The sequence below is a fragment of the Molossus molossus genome, unplaced genomic scaffold (assembly GCF_014108415.1).
Source record: "Molossus molossus isolate mMolMol1 unplaced genomic scaffold, mMolMol1.p scaffold_m16_p_19, whole genome shotgun sequence".
NCBI classification, from domain to species: domain Eukaryota; kingdom Metazoa; phylum Chordata; class Mammalia; order Chiroptera; family Molossidae; genus Molossus; species Molossus molossus.
In genome coordinates this window covers 47,961,248-47,986,339 of record NW_023425354.1, presented here as the reverse complement: position 1 = coordinate 47,986,339, position 25,092 = coordinate 47,961,248, and the positions used below count along the sequence as shown (strand labels likewise).

General features: G+C 51.7%; 4 protein-coding genes across 5 annotated transcripts; all 4 read right to left on the bottom strand.

Annotated features, from left to right (window-relative positions):
- Positions 1 to 1,719: 1,719 nt before the first annotated feature.
- Positions 1,720 to 10,258, bottom strand: CHRNB1 (cholinergic receptor nicotinic beta 1 subunit). Its single transcript, XM_036268435.1, has 11 exons — positions 10,139 to 10,258; positions 9,917 to 10,056; positions 9,295 to 9,339; positions 8,430 to 8,539; positions 8,221 to 8,329; positions 7,698 to 7,845; positions 7,165 to 7,374; positions 4,285 to 4,508; positions 3,256 to 3,437; positions 2,791 to 2,938; positions 1,720 to 2,286 (listed from the first exon to the last, which is right to left on the bottom strand). Exons 1-11 carry the CDS (start codon positions 10,197 to 10,199, stop codon positions 2,146 to 2,148), a joined length of 1,518 nt encoding a protein of 505 aa, XP_036124328.1. The 5' UTR covers positions 10,200 to 10,258; the 3' UTR covers positions 1,720 to 2,145.
- Positions 10,259 to 10,977: 719 nt separating this feature from the next.
- On the bottom strand, positions 10,978 to 15,628 carry FGF11 (fibroblast growth factor 11). Of its 2 annotated transcripts, XM_036269663.1 has the most exons (5): positions 15,368 to 15,628; positions 13,627 to 13,737; positions 13,325 to 13,428; positions 12,545 to 12,743; positions 10,978 to 12,280 (listed from the first exon to the last, which is right to left on the bottom strand). In XM_036269663.1, exons 1-5 carry the CDS (start codon positions 15,558 to 15,560, stop codon positions 12,210 to 12,212), a joined length of 678 nt encoding a protein of 225 aa, XP_036125556.1. In that variant the 5' UTR covers positions 15,561 to 15,628; the 3' UTR covers positions 10,978 to 12,209. The 2 variants fall into 2 exon arrangements, with proteins under 2 accessions (XP_036125556.1, XP_036125555.1); XM_036269662.1 differs by lacking the exon at positions 13,627 to 13,737.
- A 1,749-nt stretch (positions 15,629 to 17,377) lies between these two features.
- Positions 17,378 to 19,619, bottom strand: TMEM102 (transmembrane protein 102). Its single transcript, XM_036269661.1, has 3 exons — positions 19,463 to 19,619; positions 18,999 to 19,346; positions 17,378 to 18,907 (listed from the first exon to the last, which is right to left on the bottom strand). The coding sequence occupies exons 2-3, from the start codon at positions 19,210 to 19,212 to the stop codon at positions 17,589 to 17,591; spliced, it is 1,533 nt and encodes a 510-aa protein (XP_036125554.1). The 5' UTR covers positions 19,213 to 19,346; positions 19,463 to 19,619; the 3' UTR covers positions 17,378 to 17,588.
- Positions 19,620 to 21,331: 1,712 nt separating this feature from the next.
- On the bottom strand, positions 21,332 to 24,918 carry SPEM3 (SPEM family member 3). Its single transcript, XM_036269705.1, has 3 exons — positions 24,781 to 24,918; positions 24,571 to 24,628; positions 21,332 to 24,453 (listed from the first exon to the last, which is right to left on the bottom strand). The coding sequence occupies exons 1-3, from the start codon at positions 24,916 to 24,918 to the stop codon at positions 21,332 to 21,334; spliced, it is 3,318 nt and encodes a 1,105-aa protein (XP_036125598.1).
- Positions 24,919 to 25,092: the final 174 nt, after the last annotated feature.

The window sequence follows — 25,092 nt, the reverse complement described above, 5'->3', positions numbered from 1 at the left end:
CACATCAAAATTATAAAACCATTTTAGGAGAACTGAGATTGTAGACATTTATTTTCTGAAAATGTGATTTAGGAAAATAGTTCCCAGAATTTGGTGGTTCTGGGCAACAAATGAGATAGGCAAAATGGAGATTAAAAGATATGGGGAACTTGAATATTTTAATTTCAGATGTTAGAAATTTGGGGTTTTGCAATTTCATCTTTGGAAAATTATCGTCTTGTCAGTTTGTGTCCTCTTTTCCCATATTCCCTGGGAAGAAGGGTGATGGTGGAGTGGGAAGGCCACTGGTTCTGTGCCACAGCACGCAAAATTTAGAATTCTACAGACTCTAGCTCTATATGTAGTGAGGACCCAGATTTAGAGAAACTGACCAATATTTATCTCCGCATTTGTGTGTGTGTCCAACTCTAGGCCAATAAACCAACAAGACAAACAAACTGTGCTCCGCAGTGGGATGCCAGGTGCAATTATTTGGGTGGCTGGTGGGTCTGGCTGGACAGGGACATGTTGACCTTGTCCCACAGGGATCCTTGGGAGTTGTAGGCCTGTTCTCCCTTTTAGGACAACCTCCAGCAATTGAGTAGGTATGAGGTACTTCATTATCATTGCAGCAGCTACTAGGCTCAAGCTGACTTTGGTCTGACCTCCAGGCAGAAACATTAAATTCAGTTCAGTTCACACAGCCGGCTGGACACAAGATCTTCATGTCCCAGAATGGCATTGCTTTAAACCAGGTGCAAAACTTTCTCAGAATTGAAGGGAAATGGGCAAAAAATATGTGATGACCGTAAGAGACACAACAACCTTTCTTTTTCCACTCCTAGCCTCCCAATGGCTTCAGCTCTTTGTCCCCCCTGCTCTCCCCTGTACTTTGGCTACTGTTAAAGAGGGATGGGAAAGTAAAATAAGTGAAGCTGGTCAGGTGGGTGGGACTTTGAGGAATTGACAAGTGTGGGCAGCCACTAATGAGCTCTAGCAGGTTGCTGCCAACAGGGGAATCAGGCCTGGTGTTACTATAGTTTAAAAAAAAAAAAAAGTTTGAGAGAAGCCAGAAATCCAAATTTCTCTGTGAAATATCAAAATTTCTTAAGTAGCAAACTAGCCCTGGCTGGTTAGGCTCAGCAGTTAGAGGGTTAGTGTGCAGGCCCTTAGACTGAAGAGTCATGGGTTCGATTTCAGGTCAAGGGCACATGCCTGGGTTGCAGGTTCAACACCAAGCCCCAGTCAAGGTATTGCAGGAGGCAACCAATCACTGTGTCTCTTTCACATTAATATTTCTCTCTCTCCCTCCCTCCCTTGCACTCTCTCTAAAAATCAATGGAAAAATATCCTTGGGTGAGGATTAACAACAACAACAAAAAGCAAACTAATTCAAATTTAGAATTATTCAGGCCAATGCCATGGGCCAAACAAAACACATTTACAGTCTCTGATACATACTGCATAATGCTTTTGTTCCCATCTTCTCATCTATGATTCTTGGAGTAGGGGGTAGATACTATTATTAGCTTCATTGTATACATTTGGAAACTTAGAGCAGTTTAGTAGCTTGTCCAAAGTTTGAGCACCAAAGCTGGAACTTGGGGATTTTTAAAATGGGCTTTTTTCTCCTTGTTACAAATACATTCTTTTAGAAATAACCTTTTTATCCTAAATACTTATTTCAAAATACAATATGTTACAAAATGGTAAAAACAAAGGAAAAATGACCACTAGTCCCAACATGCAAACATAAATGCTATTAATTAGTGTATTTCCTTCCAGAAGAAAATTCCCTACTTATTCATCAAATGTTAAGCAGGACATGTGCTAGGTGCTGGGGATATTACAGTGAACAAGACACAGTTCCTGCCCTCATAAGGCTTACAGTCTAGTTCTTGTTCTTTGTTCCTTTTTACTGGGAACCTGAGTGTTAATATTCAAAAGAGCTCCTTTAAGAAGCCAAGGAGTAAAGAAGCTGAAACTGCATTTCTGGTGGGTCCAAGGTTTCCGAATGCCCAGTCCCACTTGGGCTCTCTTCCTGGAAACAAAATGAGATGACTGGATCCCAAGTGAAGGAGTTAAGAGGAGGAAAGGGATAGGGCTCTATAGTACTGCCAAACTCTCAATTCAGCTGGCGGAGGACTTGGGTCTTGGCTCTAGGTCCTAAGGAAAGGGATCAGCCGGGGGCAAGTGATATGTGGCGTCCAGGAAGATGACGAGGGTCCCGACACTCGTGAAGATGATGAAGGTCCACAGGAAGAGGCGGTCCACTACCATGGCCACAAATTGCCAGTCTTCCTTCAACTGGGGGTAGGCAGAGTAAACTGTTCCTGAGGAGCTCCAGATCTCAGGGAAGGCCACCCTCAAGCCCCCAGGTACCCTGTTCTGGTCCTCCTACCACAGCTCTGAGATAAGGGCAGGTTGGGAAACAGGAGAGCTAAACTACCTGCGATTGGTGAGAGTAAAGAACCAGTTTGGCCGGTGTAGCTCAGTGATTGAGCATCAACTCATGCACCCAGAGGTTGCCGATTTGATTGGGGTCAGGGCACATGCCCAGGTTGTGGGCCTGATTCCCAGTGGGGGGCATGCAGGAGGCGGCAATCGATGTTTCTATCTCCCCCTCTTCCTTCCTCTCTCTCTCTAATATCAATAAAGGGGTAAAAAAGAACCAGTCGGGAAGCAGGGGGCGGGATCAAATCAGGGAAGCATCCAGTAAAAAATAAAGCACGAATGCTAGAGGCGGAGCCTGTGTTTGCGGGTGAAGCCAAGGCTACCAAGGCTGTTCTGCCCCACCCTCGCTGGACTTACCGCGTCGTGGTCCTCCTGTTCCTGCAGCTGTCGAGCAATGTAACTGATGGAGGAAACGACCTCCCGTAGCTCGGGGGGCAGGCCCACAGCCCGGTTTGGACCATCGATAAATCGCCGTAGATCCAGGGCAGACAGTTCAGGCTGAAATCTGGGAGAGGCGGACCGTTTGGTTAGTCCCGGGTGCCTAGACACAGTCTGTGCTCGGGTGGTAGCCCGGGTCCCAACACCCTGTCTCTTTTCAAAATCTGTCAGGCTCTCCCCGCCAGCGGCGGTGACCTCGCCAGCCTTCCGTAATTCCTCCCATCCCTCTATGTCTCAGTTTCCACCTTTCAGCAAAGTGGGCAGCAGAAGGGGTACTACAACTCCCATGATGCTCAACCACAGCATCTTTCGGGGAGCTTAGGCCACCTGCTTCCGTGCAGTCTTCTGGGAGCTGTAGTTCTCCCTCTCCTGAGTAGGTTCTACCTGTTGGGTTTGGGGAAGAGAAAATCACTCGGTGGCTTCCGGATGAAATATTCATCTGTTCCCCGACCCCAGCCACTTCTCGGAGAATCCCTGAGGGCTGCAGGAGGTAGCTCCGGCATCTGGTCTCTCTCAGGTTTGGGCCTCTTCAGACCCAGGTACACAGGCAGTTTGTGGATGAAGATCTTCAGAGTAGAAGAAAAGGCGTGTTGGAGGGGGCTCCCATGCTTTTAGACCGAAGGGAAACGGCCAACCACCCTCACGCCACATGTCCATTACTGAGCATGCATATGTCCTACAGAGCTACACAGAGAGGGAAATGCAGCCACACAGCCTTCAGAGCTCTTAAGTGGGTTGGGAGGCATGCTGACTGGAAAGGAAGGTTATGAGGGCTTCCACCCTGATAGTACCTAACCCCAAGAATGTTCCCTAGGACCTTAGGTGGGTGGTATTAATGAACAGAGTGTGGAATCTATGAAATGGTGATGATGGGAGGGTAAAATTTAATTGTGCAACGTTTCACTCAGCAGTCCTTGGCACTTCAATACTCCATGAAAAGTAGTCCTCCCTCAGGTCTGTGAAAGGGAAGGTTGAACTGGTAGGTGGGAGAAATCATACCTAGACAAGAAGCCAAATACTAAGATTAAGAGTTTGCCCAGTTTGGCTCAGCGGTTGGAGCGTGGGCCTGTGGACCAGAGAGTCCCGGGTTTGGTTCCAGAAGGGAGCACGTACCAAAAAAAAAAAGAGTTTGCCCTGGCTGGTTTGGCTCAGCGGTTAGAGCGTCAGCCCGCGGACCAGAGAGTCCCAGGTTCGGTTCCCGCTAAGGGCATGTACCTGGGTTGCAGTTTCTCCCTGGCTCCGGTTGGGGTGGTATGGGTGGCAGCCACTCGATGTGTCTCTCTCACATCGATGTTTCTCTCTCTCTCTTCCTCCCTCTCTCCCTCTGCTCTATCTGAAGATAAATGCAAAAATGTCCTCGGGTGAGGATAAAACAAAAAAGTTCATACAAGCTAGAGAAGGAGATTTTCTTACCTGACGGACCCAAGGGGGCATTTGGTGGGTGTGAGGTGAGCGATGGTGCAGGTTGAGAACAACGACGCTAAGGATGACAGAGAAGGTGACGAGGACCATGGTAAACATGAGGTACTTGATAATGATGGGGACAGACAGGGAGGTCTCAGGCACTTTGTCTGCCAGCAGCAGCAGGAACACAGTAAGAGTCAGCAGGGCAAAGATTGAGAGCCCCATCTTCTCTCCTTGGGGACAGAGAGGAAGGGGCAGAAGGATTAGGCTTTGCCAGAAGACAATCCTCATGGCATAATTTGTGACTATGTTTCCAGCCCACTCAAGGATAAGCTTTTGGAAGGGCCAACTGCATGTCAATGATTTCTAATATTTATAGCATCAGCCTGGACATATTCCCTTAAAGTCAGACTTATATTCATCTGCCAACTTAACCTTTCCACTTGGATGTCCAATAGACATCTAAAACCTAACATGTCTAAAACCTAATAACCTCATCACCAACTCCTCTCATAGTCTTCCCCATTTCATAAATCACAACTTGATCTTTCCTGTGGCATAGGTCAAAACCCTTTGAGTCACCCTGACTGGTTTGGCTCAGTGGTTGGAGCATCAGCCAGTGGATCAGAGAGTCCTGGGTTTGGTTCCCGCTAGGGGCACGTACCAAACAAAAAAACTAACACAAAAAAAAACCTTTGAGTCATTCTCAGCTCTCTTCTCTCCCTCATCCCATATCCAATTCATAGAAATCCTAATGGTACTACCTTCAAAATATATTCTGAAACTGATGACTTATCATATTTACCCCTACCACCTGGTATAAACCACCATTATACTTCAAGTCTGAGTTATTATAAAGGTCTTCTCTTTGCTTCATTCTTTGCCCCTCTCCCCCTCTGTTCACAACAGAGCAGCCAGATTGATCTTGTTAAAATGTAAATCATCTGATCACTAAAAGTGAAACAAAGTATATACGAATACATATGCCAGGTGATTGATTATTCCTGTGGCATACAACAGGCACAGCAAACTTCATGGAAGGTATTGAAATAAAGAACTTTTTTTTTAATCCTCACCCGAGGATATTTTTACATTTATCTCAGACAGTGAGAGGGGGAGAGAGAGAGAGAGAGAAACATCGATGCAAGAGAGACACATTGATTGGTTGCCACCTGCAAGACCCCAACCAGGGCTAGGGACGAACCACAATCAAGGTATGTGCCCTTGCCCTTGGCTGGACTTGAACCCGGGACTCTTTGGTCCATGGGCCGATGCTCTAACCGCTGAGCCAAATCAGCCAGGGTGAAATAAATAACTTTTATGGTCTGCTCTACTTTAGTCCTGTATTACTTGGTTCCAAGATTTGCCTTCCTCCAGGAGGAAGTAAAAGTTACGTTTGGAAGTATGGTCCAGAGCTGCATCATCCTCCTTCCCTAAGTAGAAATAGGCCTTGATTTCAACGAGAAGGAAAGCATGTTTTGAATACTGAGAGTTAAGGATATCAGTCTCTGAATCTGATTGGTACTACTCAGGGTTGGAATAGCAACACTGCCTCTTCTAACTGTGTAATGTCAGGCAAACGACTTAAATTCTCTGTCTCTTTATCCTGCTCTGTAAAATGGGAAGACAAATCAGTACTTACCTCACAGAGTTGTTGTAAAGGTTAGAATTAAGGTAATTTGTGTAACTTGTGTAACATGTTAATTGTATTACCTTACATCAAGTGCTCAAAAATAGCAAAGACAACACCACCATTTAAAAAAAATTTACTGGGGCCCTGGTCGGTTTGGCTCAGTGGTTAGAGCACTGGCCTGCGATCCCGAGAGACCCGGGTTCGGTTCCCGCTAAGGGCGTGTACCTTGGTTGCAGTTTGTCCCTGGCCCTGGTTGGTCGTGCGGGTGGCAGCCACTCGATGTGTCCCTTTCACATCGATGTTTCTCTCTCTCTCTCTCTCTCTGTCTCTCTCCCCCTCCCACTCTACCTGAACAAAAAAATAGAAAAAATGTCCTCGGGTGAGGATAAAAAAAAAAAAAAATTTACTGGGTACCAGGCATAGTTCTATGAATTCAGTTGATCCTCAAAATAACCCTATTCAGTAGAAACAATAATTGTCCTCATTTCTAGATTAGGAAACTGATACACATAGAGATTAAGGCATTTGCACTAGGTTACTCTTACTACATTATGCTGCCTCCTAGAGAAATGTTGACTATTATTTCCAAAGGAAATCGGAGTTTAAGGGACAGTAGGTGTCTAAAAAGTGAGGGAAGGAGGGTGCAAGGAATGAGGACCGGGAAAAAGAGAGTTGTTTAAACCTGGGAGTTTGTTGGTCAGAGGAGTGGAGGTTTCAAGAGTGAGATACTAGGATTCTGAAGGAAAGAATTAAGAAATTACTGGGTGGCCCTGGCTAGTTTGGCTCAGTAGTTAGAGCGTCGGTCCATGTGGACCAGAGTCCTGGGTTCGGTTCCCGCTAAGGGCATGTATCTCAGTTGTGGTTTGTCCCCGGCCCCAGTTGTCCCCAGTTGGTGTCGTGTGGGTGGCAACCTGTCGATGTGTCTCTCTCACATCGATGTTTCTCTCTTTTCCTCTCTCTCTCCCTCCCGCTCTATCTGAAGATAAATGCAAAAATGTCCTCGGGTGAGGAAAAGAGAGAGAGAGAGAAAGAAAAGAAATTACTGGGTGGAAAGAAGTGGGCAGCTGAAGACAGGCAGAGCCTGAGGTTGGAGGGGAAATCTTGATCCAGATGAAAAGGCTCTAGTTGAAGAGAAAACCTGAGTGAGATTGCTGAAGCACTCCATGATGGCTTGGCTTGGCAGGAAAACCTTGCCTAGATTAAGGGTGGAGATAATTAAGGGTAAAAAGGAGGGCTGAGGCCCCTTCTCCCCTTACCTGCATCTGGCGGCAGGTAGAAGACAAAGATGGCCAGGAGAGTGATGAGAATGCATGGGGCAATGACGTTGACCAGGTAGAAGAGAGGCTTCCGGCGAATGATGAGGTAGAAGGTGACTTCTTCACGCTGTCCTTCCCCTCCTCCTCTGGGATCCACTGGAGGCTGGATTAGCCGAGAAGGCTTGTGGATAATCTCCCATTGGCCATTCTCTTGGTGGAGGGGAAAAAGAACCGGAGAAGGGGACACAGATGTGGGACCTGGTCCTTGTTTGTGCTGGATATGGCTGCTCTGCCACATTCTATAGCAGAGGAGGCTGATGTGATACAGGGCTAGCTGTGGACACTAGGCGGGACAGCCCATCACTAATAAACTTAAATAAATCTTAATTTCCGTATTTGCACAATGTAGATAGTCACACCTATCTTGCTGACACCATAGGGTTGTATTGGGCATAGCTAACGGAGTATATTTATCAGCCTGTTAGAAACTGGAAGCCATAAAACCCATGGATGTGGGAGCCAGGCCCACTCACCAATGAAGGTCCCTTCATGAATGTGCACTTCCTGCCGTTCCTGCCCATCTAGATCCAAGCCAGTGTGCAGGCTGACCTCTGAGCTGTCATAGCTATAGGAACTGAACACCATGGTGCAGTTCTGCCAGTCAAAGGGAAAGTAGGTGACCTAAATGGAAGGAGGAGTCACTAGAGCTGACAGAGAACTGGTCAGGGCTGGGGGAGTTAGGGAGGTCACAGGGCAGATAGGCGTCAGAGCATATGGAGTACCAGGGAGATGGGGGCCACCAAAAGAGACCACAGAGAAGTGGAGGTCACAAAAGAATCGGAAGGTTATTAGGGGAGGCCATGGGCAATGAAGAGGAGTTACTGAGGAAGACTGGAAGTCAATGAAAGTGAGCAGAGAAGATGGAATAATGAAAAATCAGGAGGGTAAGAGAGATGTGAGGGTCATGGAGGATAACTGAGGAATAGGAGTCAGGATATCTGAGGAGAGGGAGGGTTTCTAAGAGCGCTTTGAGTTTCCCAGGTGGAGCCCAGGGACCTGGATGCTGCAGCTACTGCGATAGATGCCCGGGGGCTGCCAGCGCACGGTGCCGTCGGAGGCTACCACGACGTTAATGTCCAGAGCGACGTCAAAATTTCCGTCATTGCTGCAGGAAAGGAATCTTTTCACCTGGGATCAGGCCCCGCCCTCCAGATGCCCCTCCCTTCCAGAGGCCTCGCCCACCCCCAGTGTTGGAAAGATCCTACTTGTTTAGTAGCACCACATCTGGTAGCCACACGGATTTAGCCGTGATGCGAAGAAAATCGATGTCCTCGTGCTCCGCGGGGTCCCAGCTCAGCCTGTAGTCAGTCCACTCCTAGGGAAGCAGAGGCTGAGGGGGGCTGTTAGGGACTGGAGGCTGGGAGGAAACTTGGAATGTTCGAAGGAAGCGGGCAGCAAGTGCAAGGGTGAGGAGCAGCGCGGGCATGGGCTGTGATTCTGGAGACCAGGGGTTCTGGTCCTGGCCCACCTGCACTCGCTCAGACTCCATCAACTATTTCCCCTTCCCTCATAAAGGGCCCCAGTTTTTTAGTCTATAATAACGAGGAAGTTGCACTAACTATCCTCTAAAACAGTGGTTTTCAAACTGCAGCTCAGGACCCTTTAGTGGGTCAGGAAACAAATTAGGGGTCCCACCCAAACCGGTGTTTTTTTGTTTGTTTGTTTTAAATGTTTTTTTTATTGTTTGTTTTTTTTTGCAGAGAGAGGAAGGGATTGGGAGAGATAGAAACACCGATGAGAGAAGCTGCCTCCTGCACGCCCCCTACCGGGAATCAAACTTACAACCTGGGCATGTGCCCTGACTGGAAGTCGAACCAGCAACCTCTCGGTGCATAGGTCGCTGCTCAACCACTGGGCCATACAAGGAGGGCCAAACCAGTGTTTTAAAAAATTAGAATGAAAAATGCATGAAGTGCAACTCCCGTAGTAAAGGTGGGTATTGTTTTCTGAAGCTTCTGTTTCAGTTACAATGTGCTTTCTAAGTTCGTGATGCAAGAAGTGTTTTTGACTGGGTCGAAGACATTTGTAAAGACAGCGGAAAACCTTTCCCATCCCGTGGGGTCTCCGTACCAGGTCTAAGTACACCTTTGTGCTCATCTCCTCATCCTTCTCGTTCTAAAAGGGGAAAGTTCAAAAGGTAGAGGCTATGTAAGTGAAGAGAAATGAGGGGGTTCGGCGAGTCAAGCTTTCCCTTGAAACTCACCGCTTTTTCTGAATCCCAGCCTCTTGGGTCCAAGCCCCGCCTCTACCCCCAAAACTTCCTGTAGTCTACGAAGTCAGTCAATTCCTCTACCAGTCCCACCCCAGGCGGGCCCCACCCACACCTCGAAATTCACCCAACTCTCATTCTCCGCCCCCGCTGTTGTTGATTGACGCTGTCCGGCACCAAGCCCCGCCCCAGCCTGTGACCCTGCCTCAAGGCCCGCCTTCCAGTCAGTCCATTAGCTCCAGTTCCACTTCAAGATCTGTCCACACGCAGGTTCATCATCGTACGCGTCTCTACCTTTGGCCTGTCCAGCAGCCACGCCGATTTCGACCCAGTCTCTGCTAACGACCGGTCCATCTCTCAGCCTCGTCCCTCCCACCACTCAGCCTCGTCCAGCCCTACTTGTCCCAGGGTCTCGCTGTCTAAAGCCACGCCCCCAAGTCCGCCAGTGAGCCTGACTTCAGCACCGCCCGCGTGCGCCCTCACCAGGCTGATGAGTTGCGCCAGTTTGAGACCAATGCTGACCCGGACGCGGTCTCCCACCTCCCGCGCCGGACGCACCGAGCTATCATAGCTCGAGAAAAGTTTCTCGCGGAGCTGGCCTTCTGCCTCCGAGCCGCAGGCGCCTGGAGGAGAGCACTAAGTTAAACCATGGTGCCCGGCCACGATCTCTGGCCTTGTCACTGTCCCTTTGAGGCCCAGACTTACCCGGGGCGAGCGACGCCCCCAGCGCCCCCAGCAACAGCAGCGGCAGCGATCCTAGGGTCATAGCCCGGCCGCTTTCAGTGAGTTCGCTCAATGAGCCGCTGGGACGGCCAGTGCAGGGGAAGTGACGAGGCGCCCAAGAATGTGCACCTGTTGTTGGGGGACAGCCGCCAGCCCACCCGCCCCGCCCCTGGGACTTGTTCCCGCCCCGAACAACTGCCAATGCCCGCCACCCATAGACAACAGACAACATATCAGTTGTATAAATCTTTTTAAATTGAGAATGCATGGAATGGAACCGGGTCTCCTGGGAGCAGAGCCAGGAGATGGGTGGAGCCTGGGCGGGGTCTGTGTGGGCGAGGGAAGCATCAAACCCTCTTGCAAAAAGCTAGAAGTAGAAAGAGCCTGAGGAAAAGTGACCTGTCTCTGAGCTTTAGCCCTCCCTTTAGGGCCGCCTCAGTCTACCCTGCCCAGGTCTGAGGCTGCTCAGAGTCTTCTACCTCCTAGTTCACTAGTGGGTTCCTGATCTTTTCCAGGCCTGCTAGTCAGGCACTTTTTGGGTACCTAAAACACAGCTGAGGTTATAATCTGTAAAGTAAAGCAACTTCTATTCAGGTAGAAGCTTTGGGGTTATATGAGGTCTGGAACCCGAGAGACCTTCGCCCTCCTTCGCTCCTTAGCCTGACCTAGAGGATAGTGGTGGGACTTATGCTGAACTGGGGTCTCCTCACTGGGGGGGGGGGGGGGTCAAGTCTATGTCTTGTTTTTATTATTATTGGGGTGACACTGGTTAACAAAAGTATACAGGTTTCAGGTGCACAATTCTACAACACATCATCTGTACACTGTAAGGTCTATGTCATATTTGTCCTTTTTATTCTAGACCCATTACCCTAAATACCTCAGCTTTAAAAGGGATCTGGAGGGAATTCCTGCTGAGGTAGCTAAGTGTTCATGTCCCCCCAACCCAGGCACAGGTCCAATTATGTCATGGCTTTGGCCCCTTCACTATCCTAGCTTCCCCACAATGAACCAAGGAAGGATTCCTTCTAAAACTCCTCTGTCTTCAGACTTTATTTCCCTGTACTCCAGCTGAGTTGCAGGAGCTAGCAACTACATGTAAAAATAAGGTTTGCATTCTAGAGGAAGAATAAGATTTTTAGAAAATCATCTAGGTAAAATAAGAAGTAGTTCTTAATTCATCCAGGACTTAGTTCTTTATGAATCAAAGCTGCGTCCTTTCCAGAGCTTATTCTTAATGGGTATCACTGGAGAAGGTAGGAGGATGGGTCTTCAACTTATTCTAGAGCAGTAATATGGAGGGAAGGGTGAAGAATCATGGTCTATATTCTAGACCCGAAATTCAGAAGGAAATATGGCTCCATATGTGCCTAGAACACCATGCTCTAGTACTGGGTGTCTCTGGGATAAAAAAAGTTAAACCTGTGGTGATCTGACACTGGTCCCTGTTCAGGCCAAGGCCAAGAGCTGGACAGGGCTCAAATCCAACCTCTCTACTTGGAAACCAGGGGTCTATCGGGGTCAAGAAAGCCTGATGGATCCAGAACAGAGCCTTAGTGGAGAAATAGCCCTGGCTGGGGTGCCTGGTGTTCCAGAACCTGTCCAGAACAAGGCAGAAGGTAGAGTAGGGAAAAGAAACTAATCCTGAGCTCCAGTAGACCTATAAATCTATGGTTCAAAGGCAATGAAAAGGGCTCCAGGAACTGGCTGAGCCTGGGGTGAGAAGTATTTGTGTCCTGGTTCTATCAGATTGGAAACCCCCAGCGCCATCTCAGGAAAAGGTTTTGGGGGTGTGTAAGTGGGGAGGAAAGAAGCAATCAGGCAGGATCATTTTCAAACATCCACCTCTATGACTTCCTCCCAGGTCCAAGCATCTAAGTGTTTCAGCAGTTCCTAGGCTCCCTCAGGGTAGAGCACCTGGTGGGACCTGGCTGCTCAGGGCATGAGTATGGCAGCTGGGGTGAGAGCAGGTCCAGGAGCAGGGCTGGGAGACAGGCTGTGGTGGTGGCTGGACCAGTGCAAGTACAGGAGCCTCCAGTCCAGGGTCTACATTTCAGGGGGCAGGGGGACTGGAAGGGGAGGTCTCAGGGACACTGTGGAGAGAAGGCTCCCGGTACATGGCCACTGTGAAGGGGAAAGAGAAGAGCAGGAAGGAGAGTTAGGCACAGAGAGATCTAAGCAGAATCAGAGCTCTTAAAGGGCTCCCTTCCCCTGCACTCATCTTCTGGAAACCCCAACCCATATGAGAACTCCCCAAACCCCCAAAGGCTTGACGTGTCATAACAGGTGTCTCTTTATACTGTAGCCCCTGAGATATGTGTCAGTAAATGTCCATGTCAAGGTTAATACCCACCCATGTGGCCCCCATTTTCTTCAGTCCATACTCACCCTCCAGGAGCTTGGGCACAAAGTGGGCAGCTGCCTTGGTCTTCTTGACTCGATTTCCCTTCATGACTCGGCCCTCCTTGTCCAAGCCTAGGTACCAGGCCCGGCCAGAACGGCGCTGACGGTAGAGAGCGGAGGCGTACAGGACATAGTAATTCTCAAAGACACACTCCTTAAAGCGACACTCAGCTGTGAAATGTTGCTGAGGAGACAAAGACCCAGAAAGGCACACACAGACAAAGAGACAAATAGACACATCAATGGACAGAAGGGAACCCTGGGAAGAACAAACCAGAATATAATCCATACATTTCAGGCTGGGAGGGCCAATCTCACAGTCCATGTGGGAACTGGGAGAAAGGGAGGACAAAGAAGAGTTTGGTAGGTCTCTGAGGGTTAGGAACTAGACCTTTGGGGGCTCTGGAATAAGAAGGTACCTTCTCTCCACTCTATTCCCAACCTCTCACCATTCCCCAGCCTGAATGATTCTGGGGAAGTGAGTGATAATGAAGTCTAGAGGATGGAGAATGAGAAATAGGGGCCCTAAAAGGCTGAAAGAGTTGGACATTCAAAAAGCCCGGGGGGTGGGGGGGGGTGCATCTGGAGGGCAGTGTGAGAGTGAGATGAGAGGGATCCTAGAAAAGGTGCTCTGGAGTAGGCAGTGATGACAGGACATCAATAAGATGGATTGAGAGGAAGTTCTGAATTGTAAAATATCTGTAGACTAGAAAGTTGTAGTTGGGGAATCTCCAAACCCCAAGCCACTCAGCCTCATTGTCTCACCGAGCTGTAGAGCAGCCCCTCAGCATTCATGGCCATGTAGTGACCCAGCTTGGCACTCTGGATGGTGACCACACGGAGCCCCACGGGGATCAGATTAAAGTGGGCTGGGGATGGAGAGAGGGGGCATCAGTACCCCAGGTCTTGAACCCCCCACTTAAACTCCCCTCATCCCAGCTACACTTCCTCCCTTGGGAGTCAAAGAGGCAGACTGAAAACACAGAACCTGAAGCAGGAATAAAATTGTCCTAGTCTCCTAGCCCCACTATCCCCCTTCCCACCCAGGGGCCAGCTTCCCCTCTCACTGAAAGAGCTGGTGTCCTCTGGGGTGCCCTGGATGCTCCCGTCGGGATTTGCCTGGAGGTAGAAACCCTGGCGGCAGAACAGTTTGGTGACGATGCCTTTGAGCTGAGGCTCTAGAGAAAGAGACATTAATCTTTGAAAATTATATCTCTGTTCCCAGAAACATTCCTACACTTGGTGAGATCAGAGGAAAAAAATGAAGGGCGAGTGGAGGGAAGGAATAGGGTACTAGGGCCCCAACTTTCTTACCCTCCAATAAAGCTCTCTTCCACTTCTTTTAGATTACTGAGGACGCTGAGGTATGGGTTCCTTCTGCTTCCTCTAACCACCAGCTTTCAGTTTAATTTATTGACATTTATTTAAATGGCTTAATTCCTACTCTACAGCTCAACCAGAAAGGGGTGGTGGGGAGAGGAAGGGAAGAGGAAGGAGAGAGATACATCAAAAAGCAGAGGGTGACAGGGCAGCTGAAGGGTAGGTGTGTTTGCGAATGTGGGGGGCAGCAAGGTGAACACAGGGTAGGGGCGCCCCCTAAAGAATAGGGGTAGGACTGGGCCTGACGCTGACTCAGCACCTGCTGCTGCTGCTGTCGCCCGCTTAGCGCGGGCCTTGCCTTGGCCCAGCGCCGGCCAGTCTGACACTGACCCATCTGTCTGTATCTGTCAGTCCTCTGGCTCGGGGGCCCAGGCCTCCCTGAGGCTCAGCCTTTCCCCTTCAGCCAGGTAACCCGCCTGGGGTAGGGGACATTCGGCACTAAACCACGGAAATGGGGGGAGGGGCGGGAGAGGTGGTGAGGCAAGCTGAGTCACGTGGGGGCCGGGTCCCATTCAAAGGGTGGGCTGCGGACCGTACCACTGCGGCGGGTCAGCGGCGGGGGAGAGAAAGGCTCGAAGTGGCTAACCTTCGGGGAGTTGGGAGAGGGCGGGAGCAGGTCCGAGGGACTCCCTGCCTATGGTACCTGGACGGGGACCACACTCTAACCCTCACAACTCTTCTTGCCAGTCGCTTGTTCTCAGACGACTTCCGTGTACCCCCTTGTAGGTGGTACGACCCCCCAGTCTCTGTGCGGGTCTCCCACCAGCCTGGTACCGAGTTCCTCGCGGTAGGGGGTCCCCTGAGCTCCTGGGACCCGATTTTGGAGTCGCGTGGAGGGTAATGGGGGGGTACCCAATTCCTCTCTTGAAGCTCAGGTCACAGGAGGAGGATGCACAAGAGGGGCGGTTTGGCGAGGTAGCTGCAAGGACACCCAGGGGAGAATTGGGGAGATTGGCGCCGAGCCAGGCAAGCTGGGCCAGGAGGAACTGAGCCAAGACGTGGAGGAGCAGGAGAACCGGGGCGGGGGCGGGGCTGCCGGAGCCGCAGAAACCTTCGGGGTGACCCAGGCGTCCGGAACCCCCAGGCCCCTCGGCTCTGGATGGAAAGAATCGCGAGAGCCAGCACGTAGGCGAAGGGCGCTGGGGGTGGGGATCCTGGGGTCGGGGGGAGGCAGGAGCCACGAGGCTTGGGGAACCAGACTTAGCCCCTCAAGCCTTCCCCTTGCCCTCGAAAGCAAGGAGACTTGGGGTTACGGGCAAAAGAGAAGGGAAACTGAGGCACAGACTGGCAAAGACTTTGTTGTCTTGGCCCACCCCTTTTTACTTTCCGGGAGCCTCCCTCAGTCGGGCTCCATTCTTCAGAACCCCTCATCTCAACCTCCCAGGCAGAGAGACCCCCATACCCGGAGACCCCGCCCCAACAACTCACCGGGGCCACGGTCCGGCCGCGCGGTCCGCCCCCCGCACAGTCGCACCTTGGACAGCAGGATGAGGAGCTGCTTCTGGCAAAGGGACTTGGTGCCGCGGGGACACACGCGCCGCTGCGCCGACACGGGCCGGCTGCCCCCGGGCTCGCGGACCTCCCGCTTCTGCCGGATCAGGCTACTGGCCAGCGCCGCCATGGCGCCCCGGGAGGAGACACCCCCAAACCGGCAGGCGCTGGGAGAGCGTTGGGCTCCCCCAGAGAAGCCCGCTCACCACGGCATGCTCTTGACGCTCCTTCCCGACTCACCGCCCCACCCACAGGACCTTAGGATAAGCCTCAGCACCCCCTCCACCCAGCTGTCAGCTCTCACCCTTGGGCCCCTGTGCTAGCTCCACTGGACCCAGCAGACTATGTGCCTCTCAGTTAACTTCACCCTTGGACTTTTGCCCCCTACTGAAAACTACCCCTTCCCCTGCTCTCCAGTATCCCTGTTCCCACTTACCCTATCGCAAATTCAAAACCCTCAAAATTTCCACTATGTGGTTCCAATATCCCCAGGCACCTTTTCACCCTATTTCAGGGCCCCTGTACTCCTGCCAAATCCTCTCTTGTAATCTAAAGGGTGTGGATCCTTAGCTTTGAGGATATTAACTCACTCCACCCCTACTGGGGCACTGCCAATGTCAGGGAAGAACTAAACCTTGGTGTCTTTGCCACCCTGTAAGTGAAGAGGATCCCCCACTTTTTCTTTTTCATTGAAATCCCCCAAAACTATGTCTCAGAATATCCAGGCTGTTCCTGGTCATTGAGAATGGGTTTCCAGACTCTCTGGACAACCTTTTTTTTTTTTTTTTTTTTTTTTTACCAAGTCACCCTCATTTCTAGTGGCACAAGTTTCCAGTTGCTGAGCCCCTTTCCTCACCTTGTTACCCTCAACTATTTTTTAAGTCACCTCCAAATCCACCCTTCCGGGTGGATACACCAGGTGGTTGTCTGAGGGGCCCTCTGTCAACCTGGAAATAAGAAGCATCTGGGTTTTTCTTCTGGCTGCCCCTTAATTTCCTGGGAGGTGGGGGGAGACAGCTGGTGCTGTTTACATCCCACGTCCTCCGATCCAACCAGCCCCCCAAGAGAGGAGTGTACCCATGTTGTCACCAGTTCCCAAATGTGAACAGGCACCCTACAAGCCAGAGCACATCAGAGCTTTCTGTTACAGGGCTTCCTCCTCCCTGGGACTAACTATAGCATCCCCCCTCTTCTCCGACGCCCCTCAACCTGTCCCGTCTTGTTGGTCCCGCGACGGGTGGTGCTGGCCCCGGTTGCTGGCTCCTCCCTCCCTGTCCCCCGCAAACGCAGCTTCCCTCCACGCCTGGTTAGGCGCCCCGAGCCCCCCAAGAAGTGAGGATGTCTCCGCAGAGCGCCCTGGTCGGGTAAATCAGAGCACTGGGCCTGGCGGCTGGACCAAGTGCAGCGGCGGTAACCGGGGCATCAGTAGCAGCAGCGACAGTGGGAAGCTGAGGCGGCGGCAACCGCAGCTCCCCCTTCTAGAGCCAGCCTGGGGGCGGGGCAGGGGGCGGAGACGCCGGAAAAGGGGGGTGAAGTTGGGCAGGCGGAACCCTGAGGTTCTTTGGGGACGGTCTTTAGAGGCAGGGGGAGCTGAGGCAAGGCCTCAAGTCTCAGGGTTCAGAGGAGGAGGGACAAGGAGGTGACTCCACTGGATGGAACCCTGACTGGGGGTAGAGGGTGGGCTTAAGATAAATGGAAGGGACCTACTGCCTGGGAGGGAGGACAGAACTGAATGAAGAAAGTGGGGGTAATAACTGAAGAGATTGAGGGGAGGGGGTCCGGATCTAGCCTGGGATGAAATCCGGCCTCCTTAATGTTTGCTATTGTGTGAACCAAATTGATGTCTCTGGTCTACATACCGCTCTCCTTTGCACGTTTTGTTAGCAAATATATTCCCCGCCCCCACCCCATTGACTTCTAAAGAGAAAAGACCATAAGAATGGGTGCCAGAGGCTGTACCAGGACACAAAGGATGCTGATCACGGATTTGGAGAGCAGAGAAGCCAGAATGGGGCGACCTGTACCAGAGATGGGGCAGGAGGCAAATGGAATGACGGGATGGAACCCGCAAGGATGCCTTCTAGAACGGGATCTTTAGGTCCGGAGTGCTAAGTCTGTCTCCCAAGTGAGAGGCTTTCCATGCAGACAGGAATAGTCTTTAATGGGACCTGTCTCCCAGGCCAGCTAAGCCGCCCCCCTTTCGCGCTGTCTTGGCCTCCTCCACCGTGGCGCACAGGGCCCGGGCAGGGTCCCCACGAAGCCGGGCCAACGCCACGAGCAGCGCAGTAGCACTGTCCCCTGCCCAGAGCTTTCGTCCGCTCAGAAAATAATGGGGCAGAGTCCCAGCCTCGAGCACACGGGCTAGCTCATCCAGCAGCCCCAGGCAGCAGGCGCCAGCATTCTCGGGCCGCGCCAGATAGAGCGCCGGCAGTCGCTCGCAAGCCCAGTAGAGCAACGTCCGCAGAAGATAGGGCGCCGCGGCCCGGGTTCCGGCCACCAGCGGGCGCAGCAGCGCCTGGGCAGCCGCGTGCGCTTGCAGCAGCGGGGAGGGTATGAGCGCCTTGAGCGCCAGCTCCTGGCGGGCGAAACACAGCTGCCAGCCGGAAGCGCCCGGCCGCTCTATGTCGCCGCCGGGCACTAGGTAGAAGGAGGACGACTCGGAGGCCAGCGGGCCGGCCCAGGAGTGGCTCCGAGCTCCCTCGGGCCAGCCGGTCACGGACACAACAGGGATTAGGTCGAAAAGCAGGAGGCGGCGTGGGGGCCCTGACGTAGCCAGGAGAATGGTGGTGAACCCTGCGTGGCGGGCTGCGTGGACCAAGCGCGGGGCACCTGGGACCGGGATCAGGGACTCGGCGACCTCAGCCAGCATAGCAAAGAACCACGCAGCCACCTTGGCAGGGCACAATGTGGGCCACGCCTCCGGAGCCTCCGACGGCTGTGGGACTGGACTATCTGTGGCTGCTTTGGTGACGTCACCATTCAGTTTTTTCAGCGGTGCGGGAAAGCTAAAATCGGTTACGTCTTGCCGAGGCAACTCGGCCCTGGAGCCGTTACTAGGTGATTTTTCCAAAGACGAGCGCAGCTCAAGCTCAGTGACGTAACCGTGCAGTTGGTCCGCCGAGCTTTGCTGGTCTTTGGGACTTTCTTCGCTTTCGGTTCGGTGGATCAAATCACGTCCTCCAGAGACGGAGGGTCCTAGGCAATCCTGCCATGCCTTTCGGACCGAGGTTCCGTGCATCAATTCTGGGAGGCAGAGCCAGGCATAATTGGATTCCATGTCCAGTTGCAGCTCCTGCCCAATGCCATCTAGAGAAAATACGGGCACCAGTAACGTGAAGCCGGCGTCGTAGTGAGGTCCCCGGGCGTAGGGACCTAGGGGTGAAGGCCCCAGATCCACGGAGCCCTCGCGAATCCCGCCACGAAGCAGCAAGAGCTCTGCTTGGGGAGGAAAGCGGGGGTCTCGGCGGTGAACGAGACCTAAGGGAAAACAAGGGATTGTGAAAGCGTGACACAACGCCAGGGAGGGGCTGAAAGCTGCGAGTGTCTGAAGGCGGGGAGGGTTACTTACCAAGTAAAGAAAAAACAAAGTCCTTGGCCCGGAGGAGGTCAGGTCCCGTCTTGGGCCCGTCCCTCCAGCTCTCCTGCACACCCAGCTCCTGGATAAGCTGGGTTAGTTCCTGGAGCTGTGCTCCAGAGCAGAAGTCGATATCTGTGAGCGGGCGGGCTGGGGCTGGTGGCGGCGGGCCCCACCAGGGGGCACTCCCCCAGACCGCGGAAGCCATACGGCTCTATCGTTTTGGGCTAGGGAAAAAGCAGACGAGAGGAAGCCTAGACCGGCTGTTCCTTTGCTACCGAGAAGTCACCTCTGTTCTGTCTTCTCGAGGCCGAGTGAGTGCCCTAGAGAAGTACAATGGGTCTGCAGATAAAGAGCCGTAAGTTTAGTCTTGAAAACGAACAAATAAATACCTCCTCTGTTCTTGCTCTTTCTCATATTCTGGTTCCCGCCCCCATGGACCGGTTCACCTGACTCACCCCTCCTTCGGAATGTAATAGCCAGTCTCCTCCGCCGTCCTTGTCTACCTTCCCTTACCTCTTTTTCGGAAAAGGCTTACGGTCTGCGGCTCCCCTCTTAGGGGTTACCGCAAGAATTGGGAAGAGAATGGACAGAACAATCCAACAGGTAACTTCTTCCGGCTGCCCGCAAGGCCACGCCCTTCGGTTACAGTCACGCCCCTTTCTAGAGGTTGTCTGGGTGGTTCCGAGCGGGCCCCACCTCTGTCAATACGCCTTTCGGTCTTTTCAGATCTCGCGCTATTCTGGGAATTGCAGTTTCTGTTCTGCGCTACCAGGGCTTTGTGGCTATACCCCCACAACCTTCACTGTTCCTCTGAAGTGCCTGGTTGAAGTTGTAGTTTCTGTGGAGATAAACTGTCCTATGGAGACAAACATTTCTTAGGGTGGGAGCAGAGGAGTAATAGGATGGATCTGAATAGCAAACAATAATGGGGGACATACCCTAGGGCCTGGGGAGAAATGGGGGTCCCTGTATCCCATGTGAGTAGAAGATCCCTGGTCATTTAGATCTAGAAGTGTTCTTCCATGTAATTACAACTTCATTTTGGAGATGAGACTGCATCCTAGAGAGGATGCAGCATGACTTGTCCAAGGTCAGAGCTGAGCCAGAGAGGTGTTAGAAAGGGGCTCCCCAGCTGGGTGATTTCTCCTTGGAATCCATGATAATAGTATTAGGCAAGAACACACAGGTGGTAACTCAGGAATGGACATCTGACTCAGGGAAGGGATATATTAATGATACCCACCTCAGACACACGTGTGGTGGTGGGGAAAACACTGGTATCTCATACCTAGTGTTTACACAGAAGAGTAATCAAATCCAGAGGAAACTCCCAGCTGGGCTGGGGCAAGACAAAGGGAAATTACGGGGAAGAAAATTGCTTTCAGCAACCAATGTTATCAGGGTAACACAAGGAGCCAGAATAATGGGACAAAAGACAGGAAACTAGGGGCAGGTTTATAGATCAGACCTATCCATTGCTGGACCAGGACTTCTTACATTCCCTTTCCCCCAGGGACTATCTCTGAAATGAGATAGGCCTCAGTCTGTGGGCAAGAGAATTAAGCAGAAACACCTAGAAAAATTAGAGGCTGATAAAGGAAGGGACTCTCAGAATCCAGAGCTCAATTTGGGGAGCCCAGATCTCAGGAGTTCTTAGTTACTGACAGAGAGTTCTCCATCAGCAACTCAAAGCCCCAAAACATCCTAGAACTGGAGAGGAAGGTTTCCATACATCTGGTTGTGACCCAAGAGACTAGATCAGGAAAACTGAAGACTTAGCTCTTTCTCACAGTCTGGGATAATCAGGCATTTGGCATCCCTACATCTTACCTCCTCCCCAGAGAGTGGCCTCTGAGCCACTCTAAGAAGAACTAAGTTCTTTGGGCTGTGTGGGAGCTTTGGAGATGCTGGGAATGGGTGACAGGGGAAAGGAAAGTTTCTCTAAACTCTAAAGCATTGCGGTCCAACTGGATTTTCTGTAATGATGAAAATGTTCTAAATCTGTGCTATCCAATACACTAGCCACTAGCCACCCATGACTATTGAGCACTTGAAATGTAGATAATGAAACAAAAGAACAGAATTTTAAATTTTAATTTTAATTAATTTACATTCTAAAAGCCATGGGTAGTTAGTGGCTATCTGTGGTAAATGCAGCTTTAGGGCCTTGGGGATAATGGGTTTAGCTCTATAGCTATGGAGGAGAAGCAGGGGCAAGTATACTTCCAGTACTCATCAGGCTCCAAGAGTGGTCAGTGTCAGGAATGGGGCTGGGGTGGTTGTCCTCAATTAATCACAGAACACTTCTTCTTGCCTCTTTATTCCTAATGCACCTTTGTGCCCTCTTTTTCTGAGGGCCTCATTGCACCCTGATATCCCCACCTGGTGGTCTCCACTGAGTTGCTGCTGGGTGCCTCTTGGCGAAGGCGCCTGGGAAATAGAGCTTCACACTTGTCTCTGCCCACTCCAAACTGTCTCTGGCGCGCATCAAAGACCACGTGCCCTACTCGGGTGCCTGGCCCAGGACAGCGAGTCGTCCAGTTGATTTTGGGAGGCATAGACATCTGGCGATAGTTCTGGCAGGCTGGAGGAACTGTATCCACTGGACAGTACACCCAGTCTTGGCTTCCTACTTGCTGGGAGGATGATTGTAGCTCAATTAATACAGGTACCTCTGAGAAGGTTTGCAGGTCATTGTAGATCACCTGGGCCTTGGAAGGGCAGGAGCACTGACTGAGTGGATCAGAAGTCAATGGAAGATGCTGCTCTGCATCCTCCTGAGAAGCCTCCTCAGATACAAATGACTTCATTAACGATGGTATGGACTTTGGGGTCTGAGATGGGCCCAAGACTTGGGCAGAGTTAGTACCTAAAGCAAGGCCTAGGTTCTTGTGGAGGTCAGGATTTGGGATAAGGCATGAATCCTTGTGGAGGCTTGATTCCTTGGTAAGGTCTTGAGTCCTGGGGAGGTCAGAGTCTTGAGTAAGAGCTAGGCCCTTATAGGGGCCAGGATCTTGATTAATTCCTGGGTATTTGTGGAAGTTAGGATCTTGGGTATGTTCTTGGCTCCTGTAAATTCCAGCATCTTGGGTAAGGCCACATCTCTTTTCCACTTCATTGGCTTGGTTAAGGCCTGGATTCACATGGAGGTCAGAATCTTGAGTCAGGCCTAGATTTCTGTATTCTCCTGAGTCTTGGGTGAGGCCTGAGCTCTTATGGTGGCCACAGGTTTGGGCAAGTCCTGGGCTTTTGTAGAGACCAGATTCCTGGCCTGAGCTCTTGTTAACTTTAGAGTTTTGGGCAAGGCATGGGCTCTTCTGTGGGCCAGAATCTTGGGTAAGGCCTAGACTCCTAGAGACTCCGGAATCTTGGGCATTGCCTGTACTCTTGCACCCTCCAGATTCTTGAGAAAGGCCTGGGATGTTATGGAGGCCAGTTGCTTGGGAGAGATCTTGACTTTTGTAGAATTCAGTCTCTTGGTTTTGTTTTGGATTCCTATAGACTCCAGAGTCTTGCACAAAGCCTGAGCTCCTCAGAATGTCAGAAGTTTGGGAAAATGGTGTGTTCTTATGGAGGCCAGAGGGTTGGATAAGACATGGACTCCTAAAGATACCTATATTTTGAGGAGGACCTACGCTCTTTTGAGGGCCAGAATCTTGGGTAATTGGATTCTTGGGAAGTCTAGAGTCTTGGGAAGGCCCTGGATGCTTGCAGAGATGAGGGTGTTGGTTAAGGCCTGGCAGCTTGTGTAGGCCTGGACCTTGATCAAGACCTGGGTTCATGGAAACTCTAGAGTCTTTTGAAGGGCCTGGGGTTCTTAAAAGGCCAGAGTCTTGGGTGAGACCTAGACTCTCATGAAGTTCAGGAGATTGGGGTTGGGTTGAAAGTTTGGAAGTGGTGGAGAAGCAGGAAGAGATGGGAAACCGGGAAGAGGGTATGGACTGAGGAGAGTGGGAGATTGGGGGTAAGGTGGGGGTTTGTATTGAGGTGCGGGGCTTCACCTGATGGTTGGTAGGTTGATGAGGAACAAATGATCTGGGAGAAACAAGAGGGTGAGAATGAGTGCATGGTGAAGGAGCAGTGCACATTGAGTTCTGGGCACTGGTTGGAGAATGAAAGCAAGGTTGAGAAGGTGAAGCATCCTTGGAGTAGACCAGGAATTTGGGGTAGACTGGAGGCTGGGAGTCTGTGTTTCTCCTCTCAGAACTGCAAGGATGGAAGCTGCAGTAAGGGAAGGTCTTGGGCTGTAAGAACTTGTCTTTGGCATCATTTGAGATTTTCCATTCCATATTCCCCAACTCCAGATAACCCAGTATGGGTCTTGTGGAGGGCTTGGCAGTGTCCTCCCTAAGTTGCTTTGATGTTTGCTCTGCTTTACCAGAGTTTACCAGGCCCTGCCCATCTTGAGGCCTGGAGAGGGTACCCAAGTTCTTTCTGGAATACCCAGGGTTCTGGGTAGGGCAGCCATGGAATAAGTTCTGCTTTACTGTGTGGGCATCATAAACCACATGGTCAGTGGAGAGGTCTTGGCTCAAGGCAGTCAGGGTAGCAGGAATAGGAGTTAGGCTGTGGATAGGGGTGGAGGCAGGGCTAGGAGCAGGAACTGGAGTGGTAGTTGGGGCCATGACCACTGCTGGGGCAGGGATTGAAGTAGATATTGGGACAGGAGCAGGTGTAGAGGCTGGGGCAATGGTAGCAGGAGTGGAAGTTAGAAGATGGTCTGGGGCAGAGGTTGGGGGAGGGACAAAGGTGTGGGCATGGGTATAGGTTAGATGAGCAGAATTGCTGGCTGGAGCAGAGTTGCTGACTGTTCTGTGCTCAAGCTTGTGGCCCAGGGAGTGGGCTAAGCCATGCAAGAGAGCCTGGGCTGGGGCCTGGGCCAGGGTGTGAGCTGAGGTATGCTTAGGGTTATGGACCTGGGTGGGGGTGTGTGCAGGCGTACGGACTATGGAATGGATCTGGGTCTGGGTGGGGGTATGCTCAAAGGGGTGGGCTGGGGAGTGGGTCCGTGTCTGGGCTGGGGTAGAGGATGGGTTTTGGTCTGGGGTCTTAGTCTTGTTCCCTTGGGGCAAGCGGAGTGGAACCATATCCAACTTGCTCATCCTGGGGAACTGGGACAATGTCTCTTGCCTCGAGAGAAAGGCAGGTTGGGCCTTTGAGGCTGTGACCTGAGGGGGCTCCCCAGCTTCCATAATCCTCTCCTTCCACAGTCCCCATGGGGTCTCCATGGGAGCCCTGGCGTGTCCACACTGAGGCGGCATCCAGCAGCACCTGGAAGCTTTCTCATCATTCGTATCTGGTATGCAGGAGTCAAGGTGGTTAGAGTGCCCGAGCAGGAAGCTTGGGCAATGATGGAAGCGGGAGGAGACTCTTGAATATAGGTTCTTGGGATCCACAGAGTAGCTCATATACATGGGATGGTTGCCTATACAGCTGGGTTGTCTGTCTGCAGGGAAAGGTGAGACAAGACAAGGCCTGAATTCCTGAGGGGCTGAAAATGGGACCAGGGATAAAAAAAAAGGGGATAGGGCCACATCCTCTTGAGCTCATGCTGACCACTCACCTTTGGGGAAAAAATGATGGAAAAGAATCCGCAAGGAGCTCTTCAGATGCCGCCAGAGCTGAGGATGCAGGGGAGGGGAGAGTCCAGAAGTAGGGTGAGCCTTGAAGTCCAACCTTAGCCTGGCCACATCCCAGCAGCCCTCTCACCTCACCCCCTCCCACCTCAGACCCTTGGGCTCCCCCAACCCTGCTGTTCAGACCCCTCCCTGACCAGAGTCACCACATTGATCCCCACGTTGAACAAGATGAAGCTGCCCAGAATCAAAAGAATTGAGTCTCCTAGGTCCTGGCACTTTCTGGGGTTGGTGCCAGAGCACACTGAGGCTCCGTGGTAGGCTCGCTCACCCATGGCCGGGGGTCCCAGGACTACCTGGGCCCCCTGACCCCCACCATACTCACTAGGAGCCAAACTCTTCTGGTGGGGGAGGGGAAGAACTGGGTCATAATGGGACAGGGGTTAGGGGTCACAATGAGGGAGGGAGAGGAAAAGGAAGGCCCAGGTGGCATTCCCTGGTAACTGGGT